This window comes from Pelodiscus sinensis, chromosome 14 (genome assembly GCF_049634645.1).
Source record: "Pelodiscus sinensis isolate JC-2024 chromosome 14, ASM4963464v1, whole genome shotgun sequence".
Lineage (NCBI taxonomy): Eukaryota > Metazoa > Chordata > Testudines > Trionychidae > Pelodiscus > Pelodiscus sinensis.
Window position 1 is genome coordinate 11,763,744 of NC_134724.1, and position 10,786 is coordinate 11,774,529.

The 10,786-nt window shown below is 43.4% G+C and overlaps 1 protein-coding gene across 10 annotated transcripts in view; it reads right to left on the reverse strand.

The window, feature by feature from the left end:
• MCTP2 (multiple C2 and transmembrane domain containing 2) overlaps window positions 1-10,786 on the reverse strand; it is a 182,641-nt gene that overhangs the window by 150,684 nt on the left and 21,171 nt on the right. For 9 of the 10 annotated variants that reach the window (XM_014575411.3, XM_025186568.2, XM_014575410.3 and 6 more), the window contains one exon: window positions 6,161-6,693. In XM_014575411.3, the coding sequence (XP_014430897.2) occupies window positions 6,161-6,622 (462 nt within the window). In that variant the 5' untranslated portion in view covers window positions 6,623-6,693. Of the gene's footprint in view, window positions 1-6,160; window positions 6,694-8,845; window positions 10,512-10,786 lie in introns of those variants that run through there. The other variant, XM_075896997.1, reaches the window with a different exon arrangement.

Here is a 10,786-nt window from a genome sequence, read left to right on the forward strand (position 1 = left end):
ACATAAATTCCTGGAGGATAGGTCCATTGATGGCTTTCACAATGTCTAGCATGGAGTTCTACAAGATGACTGTACATCGTGTGGGGGGAGGGGGAAAATACTTTAATAAGCAGCAGGTTTAAAACAAACAAAAGAATTGTATTTAGTGACCCCTAGTTCTTATGAGTAAATAACACTTCCTAATCTACTTTGCCCACAGCAGTCATAATAGAGGTTTATAAAAATCACATCACCCCTTAGTTAGCTTTTACAAGAAGAAAAGCCCCTTCTCTCCTCATATGGCAACCGTTCCCGACCCCAACATTTTTTCTGTCCTTTTCTGAATATTTTCTAGTTCCAGTATATCTCCGAGATGAGACAACCACATTTGCACACAGTCAAGAAGTGGTCTTACTATGGATTTAAACAAAGGAAATGTGATATTTTTGGTTTTATTTTCTATCCCTTTCTTAATGACCACCAACATTCTGTTTGCTATTCTGACTTCCACTGTTCATTGAGTGGATGGTTTCAGAGAACTATTGACAACTCCTCCAAGATTTCTTTGAGTGGTAACAGAAAATTTCAATCATTTTTTTAAAATTAATTATATATAAATAAAAATAAAAATTACACACACACACACACACACACACACACACACACGGCTCACTGAACCACGCAGATCGCCCGAACCCGGCTCTTCCGGGTTGCAATCTACTCGCCACGGGCAAGTAGATTGCATTATTTGTCGAGCAAATATATAGTTGGAATTATGTTTTCCAGTGTGTATTACTTAGCATTTATCAACATGAAATTTCATTTGCTATTTTGTTGCTCAGTCACCCAGTTTTGTGAGATCCTTTTAAAGCCCTTCACAGTCTGCTTGGGACTTAACTTATTGCGTAGTTCTGTATCGTCTGCAAATTTTGCCACCTCACTGTTAACCCATTTTCGAGATCATTTATGAAAACATTCAAAAGTAATGATCCCAGTACAGACCTGTCTGGGACAATACTAGTTACTTCTCTCCATTCTGAAAACTGACCATTTATTCCTACTGTCTCCTATCTTATAACCAATCTATAAGAGGACCATGCCTATTATTCCACAAGAGCCTTCTTTGCTGAAGCGCTTTTAGAGAGGGACTTTATCAGAAAGTCTTTGACAATCTAAGCACACATCATCCACTGGATCGCCCCTGTGCACACATGCTTGTTGACCCCCCTCAAAGAAGTCGAGTAGATTGGGGAGGCATGATTTCCGCTTACACAAATCTTATTGACACTTCCTCAGCAAAGCAGGTTCATCTATGGTCTGACAATTTTGTTCTTTATGTCAACCAGTGTGCTAGGTACTGAATAAAGGCTTACAGGCCTTGTAGTTGTCAGGATCTTCTCTGGAGTTCTTTTTAAAGCTTAGAGTTACATTAGCTATCCCCTACTCATCTGGTATAGACAGGGGCGGATGAGAATGCCGCGGGGCCCAGGCCAGCGCCGCAGGGCCCCGGGCAGCAAAATTTCGCGAGCCCCCCCCCCCCTTTGACACAGCGCATGCGCCGTGGTGCCAAGGCGCATGCGTGGGGCCTCGGGAAGCGCGGGGCCCGAGGCAGCCACCTCGCTCGCCCTGCCCTAAATCCGCCGCTGGGTACAGAAGCTGATGAATACGTTACAAATCAGTTAATTCTGCACTTTCACATTTCAGTACCTTTAGAACTTGTGTGAATGCCATCTGGTCCTGGTTATTTATTACTGTTTATCAATTTGTTCCAAAACCTCCTCTAAGGACACCTCAATCTGGGACAAACCTCAGATTTGTCACCTAAGAAGGATGGCTTAGAGAGTCTGGGAATCTCCCTCCCATCCTCAGCTGTGAAGACTGACGCAAAGAATGTATTTAGCTTCTGCACAATGATCTTACTGTCCTTTAGCATCTCAATTGCCCAGTGGTCACACTACACTGGTTGTTAAGCAGGCTTCCTACTTATTTTATTTTGCTGTTCTTCAAATTTTTTTGGTCTTCCTAAGTTACATATATACACACTCCACTTACCAGTGTTTATGCTCCTTTCCAGTTTCCTCACTAGGATTTAACACCCATTGTTTAACAGAATGTCTTTTTACCTCTCACTGTTTCTTTTTCTTTTTTGGTTTAGCCACGGTGGCACTATTTAAAAAGTTTCTATGCAGCTCACAGGGATTTCACTTTTGCCACTGTACCTTTTAATTTAACTTCCTCGTTTTTTTGTAGAGTTTAATTTCAGAAAGGGCACTACAATGATGAGTCGCTGTGGTGTATTCCCTGTCATAGTGGGTTAATCCACATGAATTTATCTAATTTTTTGAACCCAGTTATATTTTTGGCCTTCACAACATCCCCTGGCAACACTGTTGCATTCTTTAAACCAGTCCTATCTAGTTAGCATTAGGCAAAGCACCAGACAATAATCCATTGCAGTGTCTGTGTGGCAAAGGCCTCAGATTTCTGTGGCACTCTGCCAATGCAGATTGCAAATTCTGTGGCAAGCTTCAAATAAATTAGGAAGCCACACAAGGAAATTCTGAACTGAATATGAACTGAGTAGGTCAGTACAGTATTTGTTGTTATATATAATTTGACATTAAAATAATTTATACTACGCGGCAGAATTGTGCCTCAAGTAATCTCTACACTGCATCTACAGGTTGTGTAGGGAGATGTGTTACGGAAAAGGTGACTGGACATACATACAGCATGATTATTCAATTATAACAGTAATATATATTCCTCATGTACATCAGCTTACGTCATTACAATTTTACAGTGAAGTTAGGAAAGTTGGGCACCTGAAATAACATTTAATAATGTAGACCAACCCTAAATTAGGACATCTGCATATGAGGGGAAAGTCAGCAATTTTGTCATTGTTTGGGGTTGGGGGATTGGATGTTTCTGCTACAATGATCAGCAGTGAAACAGCTAACTATATAATTATTTACAATAAATGGGGCAGAACATCTGTCAGAACTACAGGAAGTCCCCAACTTGAGAATGAGTTGTGCTTCAAAACTTTGTAAGTCACATTTTCCCATAAAAGCAATGCTATAAACAGAGCAGCTACGTCTACACTGGCATGATTTTCCGAAAATGCTTTTAACAGAAAAGTTTTCCGTTAAAGCATTTTCGGAAAAGTACGTCTAGATTGGCATGGACGCTTTTCCCGCAAAAGCACTTTTTGCGGAAAAGCGTCCATGGCCAATCTAGATGGGCTTTTCCACAAAAAAGCCCCGATCGCCATTTTCGTGATCGGGACTTTTTGCGGAAAACAACTCTCTGCTGTCTACACTGGCCCTTTTGCACAGAAGTTTTTCGGAAAAAGACTTTTGCGCGAACGGGAGCAGCATAGTATTTCCGCAAAAGCACTGACAATCTTACATGAGATCGTCAGTGCTTTTGTGGAAATTCGAGCAGCCAGTGTAGACAGCTGGCAAGTTTTTCCCGCAAAAGCAGATGATTTTGCGGAAAAACTTGCCCGTCTAGACACAGCCAGCCAGTTTGAAGGGTGGGCAAGCTGGGCAGTAGCCCGCTCGAGACACGCAGCAATTAAAGGGGCCGTGACCACATTTTGGCCCTCCCCTCCCTCCCTTCTTTTTTGCTTGACAAATATTCTCCAGCAGTCGCTGGGGGCCTCCAATTGGTTAGGACCAACCCTGGTTATAAATGGTAGTTAGGTTTCCCAGGCTAGCCCATAATGTAGCTGAAATACTGTATATTTGCAATGAAAAATAATAAAATTAGTTTTTTTAAACTTTAACCTTGAATGCTTGAGGAAAGGCAGATTTAATTAGCGTAGGGCAAAGAGGTAGGTGGAGACAGAGTGTGACATCAGGGCATCCCCTCACCACCCTCCCTCCGTGGGCTGTGCTGGCTCCTTCAGCCAGCCCCATCCCCTGACCACGCTACCTCACAGGCTGCACCCAGTGCCCGTTCCCCAGGAGACAGTGAGTGGTACAAGCACTGGCTGGAGGTCTCCAGAAGAGCAGGGCAAGGCTATGCAGACCATGGCTAGGGACAAGCGGCAGTTTCCCCTTCAAAGCTTCTCTCCAGCCGCATGACTGCCTCCCTCCCCTGCTCCCTCAGAGTCCCTCAGCCAGCACTTGTGTTGCTCACAACCACGCATGCCTCTTGCCTGCTCCCCTGAGTCTGTAGGTGAGCTTTGGTTTGTATGTGCAGATGTTCCTAAGTCGGAGGTTTGTAACTCGAGGAGTGCCTGTATTGTTTCATGGGCAGATTTCAGGAGCACTACACTGGTTGAGCACTGGTCTCGCTCTTGGAAACTGCTCTCTGCAATCATGTGGGACGTTTGTTTTAAATTGAAAGCTTAAATTCTGGAGCACACTTCTGTGGCTGGGGTTGGATTCTGTGGCTGCAGAACATTTAGCACCCTGGCAATGGCTTGGGAACAGCACCAAGGAGTTGCCGCAGTGTTAGCAACAGTGATTTTTTAACTGCAAGCATGCAGATTAAACCGCATCCTAGGCTAAGCCTGTAACTAGACTAGATCACTGCCAAGGCTAAAGCAGTAGACCAGATTCACTCTAGGTGCAATAGGATGGCAGAAGGAATAGCTTTTTCTACAGATAAACCCCCTAGGCTTACAGCAGATGTGGGTGCGGGAGATTCACAGAGGTGTGTTTTATACTGTTTGCATCAGCTTGTTTGAGTCTCCCTAATCTACTTTAGTGCATTTTCACATCCCTAATCAGAAGCAGCATCTTAGGTTAAGTGACCAGGTTAGAGACTTCCAGGCTCCAGTTCTTGGGCCCAGGGAAATGGTGTCTGGAGGAGGACTGGAAAGTGAGAGGAGGTGGCTCTATACAATTTTATGACCCATGGAGACATCAGGCAAGTGAAGAGGAGTTAGTTTGGCCCTCTACATAACTTATGGCTGCTTAAGTTAGACTGGCTGGTACTGTGCTCCCAATGAGTCACTACACCAGCTGAGGATCAGCCAAAAGTCAGCTACTCTCCCGCAAGGTGCCCTTCATGATTCAGGGCCTGAGAGGTGATGTTGCAGAGATAAGAGCTGCAAGAGTCTTCAGCTGCCCAGTTAGGTCAGCTTTGCAACCAGTTTGTACTCTCAGGGCAGTGCAAGAGAACCCCATTGTGGGGGGCAGGCTCTGGACCAATGCTGTAATGAAGATGTAACAAGGAAATGTTAGTGTTAGAAAAGGGGAGCCGAGAATTGTTTCATGCCATGGCAAATAAGCCAAAAAAAAAAAAAAAAAAAAAAAAAAGTATCTGAGAGACACAGATTCAAGTCCCTCTTCTGGCTGATAGAGAACCAAGTTCTTCATCCCAGATCACTCAGAGCAGGGACATGAACCTGAGTCTGCCTGGTACCACTCTAGGATCCTAACCACCAGGCTATGGAATGCGAGGGTTGATCAGTCATGACGCACTAACAAAATCTTTGTTGAAACTGGTAGGTCTCTGCCAGTGGAGAGAGTTCAGAGAAGGGCTACAGGAATGATGACAGAATTAGAAACATGCCTTAGAGATAGACTCAAAACGGCAAGCTACATAAATTGAACAAAGAAGATTAAGAGCTAACTTGGGCCAGGTTTGCACTACAGATCTTATAGCAGCACACTCGGTGGTAGTGTTAGAAAACCCTTTTGTCTGTGCATTTTCCACAATGATGATCCTGTAGTGAAAACATGAATGATATTCCTAAGCAGGACCCAACAAGTTCACTGTACTCCATCAAGTTATTCCAGTTAGTTCACATTTCAGGCCATTCTCCCTTCCCCCTCTATTAATCCATCTGCTTTGGGTGGGTCTCTACTTTATGATGTAATCAATAGATTACAAAGAAAGTGCTACACCACGTGTTTTAGAGAGCAGCACACTTAAACCGTCAAAAGCCTTCAAGTGTTTTTTGAATCGGGGGGGGGGGGGGGGGGGGATAGTTCTTTTGAGAACCTTCAAAAATTTGCCTTTACAACTATCATATACTTGCCAAGGCCAGATTATAGAACAATGTTCTAATGTGGCATTTATGAAAAGGAAAATCTGCAATAGGTTTAAAAACTATTTTTAGGCCAGTTTAAATTATCTCCATCACTTCATAACCAAGATAAAGTACAGAGTGAAAATTCTGACATGGTTATTTACCCTGGCTTATCCAATAGCCCCTTACCTCAGTGATTGCATCTGTCAAATCACCACTCAGATGTGCTCTCTGTAGCAATGCAAAGAAGTCAATGCTGGATTTGCGCCTGGGTTCTGATACGCGTATTACTTCCGTTTCTGTTGTGTTGATCTCTGTGCGCACAGATCCCTGCTCTCTCCATTGCCGGTCCTCCCCTGTCCATTTCAAAGAAGTGCTGCTGCTCTTGAGAGACACAATTGAGCTGGAAAGAATGCTGGGGATATAGGTGGGCAAGGCCTGGGAATCTGTATAAGTAGATTCTTCTGCGACAGACCCACTCTCCAGTAGGTCAGGCACTGATAAGCTGAGGCGTCGGTCAAATGACTGCCTTTGCCTTCCATCCACCATTTTTCTAGAGCTTTTCCTTGTCCTCTTTATGTTGAAGTTTTGTAACAAAGGCCTGGTTTTCTGTTTCAGGGATCCCCAGAGAGTTGATCTATCCAAATCCATAGTTGCAAAGGGGTTGTCAACAATTCCTTGGCATTCTTGGTTTTAAACAACTTCAGTAATTCATAGGGTGACTAAAAAGAATGTGGAAAGAATGAAAGTTCAGTTATTAAAAGTAAACAGGAATTGGGGATTATGACAATGTCTCAACCATACACATGCAGTCCATTTTCTAACAAGCAAGAGGAATTCAGGCTGCATTAGTAAGGGAGGGAATTACCAGCAGAAAGAGTGCCATACAGTAACAAATGATGGTAAAGATTATGGGAGATCCAGAAGTAGGCAATTTCCACTTCTTCCCTTTCAAACGCAAAATGTGTTATCAAACTATTAATTAAATTATTCAACTGGACAACTACTGGAGTTACTGTAACCCGGAAAAGTGATTAGCTTATTAAATATTGAACAACAATTTGACTCATGGTAACATTTGCAGGAGAAAAAAATTTGCAATACTATTATACCTTCTGTGCACATTTGCCTGCCTCTAAGAGCATAAACAATGACATAATGGATGAAACCAGTGGTCCATGCAGCCCAGTATCCTGTCCCGGAGAGCGGCCAGTACCAAAGCTTCAGGGATCGTGTATAGACTGGGGCAGCTGGAATGATCAATCCCTGTCTTTTCATTTGCTTCCTATCTTTTAACCTTAATGATCCATGTCAGGACCTTCTGTTTTATCTCACAATCTCTTAATTTCTTTAAGAGCCTTTGGTGAAGGACCTTATTAAAAACTGGCATTGTACTAGCTAGCTTCCAGTCATCTGGTCTAGAGGTTTTAACAATAGATTGGTTCTGCAATTTCATATTTGAGTTCCTTAAGAATTGTTGGGTAAATACAAATCTGACCCTAATGACTTATTCCTGTTTAAATAATCAATTCATTCTAAAAGGCTTCCTTCGGACACTTCACGGGGGGGGGGGGGGGGGGGGGGGAAGAGAGAAGAGTACTTCAGCCACATCAACCAGAAGGGATAGCTCTGGTGAGAGTATCTAAAACTTTCAGCAAGTTCTTGGGCAGCCAGTTGGTATCAACTGAGAAACAGAACCCCAAGGACTACCACACATCAGTCACGGTGGCGTGAACAGAGATGACTCAAGGCAACATCTAGGCTTCAACTGACACACCACTAACAACCTTCTCTGAACTTATTCTCCTTGACTTCTCTGTACTCGTTACTGTCCCTGGAAGCCTCCCTCTGCAGAAACACACCACCACGTCATAATTATTCTTTGTAGGCACCCACTTTGGATGTATAGTTCTTGGTGTAGTAGACCTTCAACGTGCCTGCAGGCAAGGAGAGCACGAATCTGAATTGGATTAAAGAAACATACTTTAATCTGTACACCCACAAAAAGATAAACTTGTTCAAATGTATGTCCCCCAGTCATAGATGCTTTAGGGGCCTGATCTTGCAGATCTTTGTACTACTTGCATGAAAAAATTCCTCCATCACGATGGAGAGGTGGTGGGGACAAATCTGACTTACTGGCATTTGAGACCCTGTGCACTAGATCACTAGGCCTGGAGCAAGGAGTCAGGCCCACCTCTCTAGGACAGGAGCCAATGTTGTAGGGTGCGTGTGACACAGGCTCACTCTCCACCACCACTTCATGCGGCCTCCCTTTCTTCTGCAGGCCAACATTAGGTGTTTGGTGTCAGGGCAGAGGATGTGGCTGTAGGAAGTCGGTGTCACCTTGGCACTTAGAGTACAGTGCATCCGCTGAATCAGGAAGCCACAGAAATAGCCGCCTTGATATCAGAAAGACTAGTCGCATCAGAAAGGCCCTTTAATTTCATTTAGAATGGCCAAAGTCAGATTGAGAGGACCAAGGGAGGAAGATGTTTTAAATGGACTTCAAGACAGGTGTGAGGTGAAATACAATTAGATCAGCCACGGGGCATTTTGTACCTGATGCCAACGTACTTAGGGAACTCATCTCTTCTCTCTACACGACTTTATAAACCAAGCTATGGCTTTCAACAGTAGAAAGGAGATGAATATACTTAATTTAACTAGCCAGCTGCTGCTGGACAAGCCACCAATCCACATATTAAACTTTGTTCCTTCCTACTTAGCCTGTGGGAGGGGAGGAGTGGATGATTCAAAGTTTCCTGAGATTAATGGGACTCTTTCCATGGACTTTGATGGGTATAGGATATGGCCCTTACTGTATCTCTCTACCCCTCTCCCTGTTTCCCTCCCTCTGCCAATGACACCAACCTCAATTGCTCACTTGTCAACTCCTCCCATGAAGGCATTTGAACATCCTTCCATCCCACTCCTCTTACATGCAATGCCCTCATACCCATTTCTGCCATGGTGCTTTCATGCAGTCAGACAGTGGTGATGCAGCAAGACCCAAAGACAAATGAGAGATGCTGATATTTTTGGTGAAATAAAACTTTACAAAGTTAGAACACGCATATAAATATCAAGGTTAGACATTCTTCTAGAAGCGACTGCTCAAATAGAAGTTATGGGTTGGATGCAGAAGTTATTGGGAGTGTTTTTTTAACCTGTCTTATGCTAGAGATCACAAGGGTGAACTTTTTTAGGTTGGGGGCTGCTGACCAACAATTTAAAAAAAAAAAAACAAACAAAAAAAAAAAAACTCCACCCTGCAAATCCTCACTGTCAGGACCCCGACTAAGAAGGAGAATGATCCCCCACATTCTTCTCACACACCAAGTCTAGCAGGGCCCAGGCTAGTAAATTACATGTGCTCCAACCCCTTAGGTGGACAGTGGGGGAGGAAGGGATTGGAGCTCCAACAGGGGCTCCCCAATGCTGGGGGAGGGAGGAGGAGAGCTCCGGGCCTCAGGGGCTTGATCCAAGCAAGCCAGGGGCTTCATCTGGCCCCTGGATCTTAGGGTCCCCACTCCAGACTAAATGATCAAAAGGGTCCCTGCTGACCTCATAACAGTTACACAATCTTACAACCTATGAAACAGAAAATGCATCACTCGCCCGCCACAGTGCTCATCATCTTAGATTGTAAGCACTTCAGGCGAGGACTGTTTTCTCCTCCCTGTAGCAATTAGCGCAACTGGACTGTGATGCCAAATTGGCCCTCTGGGTATTAGAATAATAAAAACCAATTAATAATGAACTGAACTAAATACAAACCTTATTGATTACAGCATTAATAGCATGGGATCTCAGAAATAGGTTATTTGGATAATAACCTGACTCAAAAAGAAGAAAGTATTCCCAAACACACTTTCCCGAGCAGACCTTAAAAACGTCACTGAATGCTCCATTGACTCCAAAGCTGATTTACGTGCAAAGGGAACAAGAAACCAACCTGCAACTATATGTAACTCTAAAAGTCTGACCCACAGCCTGCTGAAGTCTATGGAAAGATTGCCACGGCTTCCAATGGGCTTTGGATTAGGCACTTAATGGCTGAATCACTTACTGGTATCTAATGCTTCATAATTATTCTTGTAGTGCAATTCCTTTGGGAGGATTTGCTTTCGCTATATAAGTGATATTCCAAGTAATCAAGCAGGAAAGTGGTTTCCTTTCAAAGCAGGTCATTGTGGAAGCAAACAACCTCTCTGTGTGCAAACATTGTTTGTCCATGAGTTGAGGGGAGGAGAGAAAAAAAAAAAAAAAAGGCGTTTACCACATCCTGAGAAAACAGCGACCAAATATACTATACATTTGTAAGGCCCCTATATGTGAAAGAAGCTTAATAAATTGCACAGAGGGTATTAGATCTTTGTAAAAATGTGGACCAGGACAAATCACAGATGGGTGGAACATAGGAAACACATTTGTCCAATTTTACTGTACATTTTCTAAACCCTATAGCCAGCTTAAAAAAAAAGAAATCTGTTACCAGTCGGAAGGAACACAAAAATAATCCTCTTTTGTGCTGGGGTTGTTTTGGTTCCCTCCCCCCCCCCCCCCCCCATCTCATGATTTTTAACCTAATCCTTTGATTTTTGGGAGGGACCCTAATGTGTGGTTTGAGTATTTGGGGTGGCAATACTGCAGTGTGATGAATTCAGTATAAAGGTATTTATAGCAGCATAGCTTATCCCATACAGGGAAGAAAAGTCAACTCTACCCATCTACAGCATCTTTCTACTGGTATAAAAACTGTGTCCATTAGAGGCCGTACCATTATTTTGGTTACAAAACAAAAACAAGCAG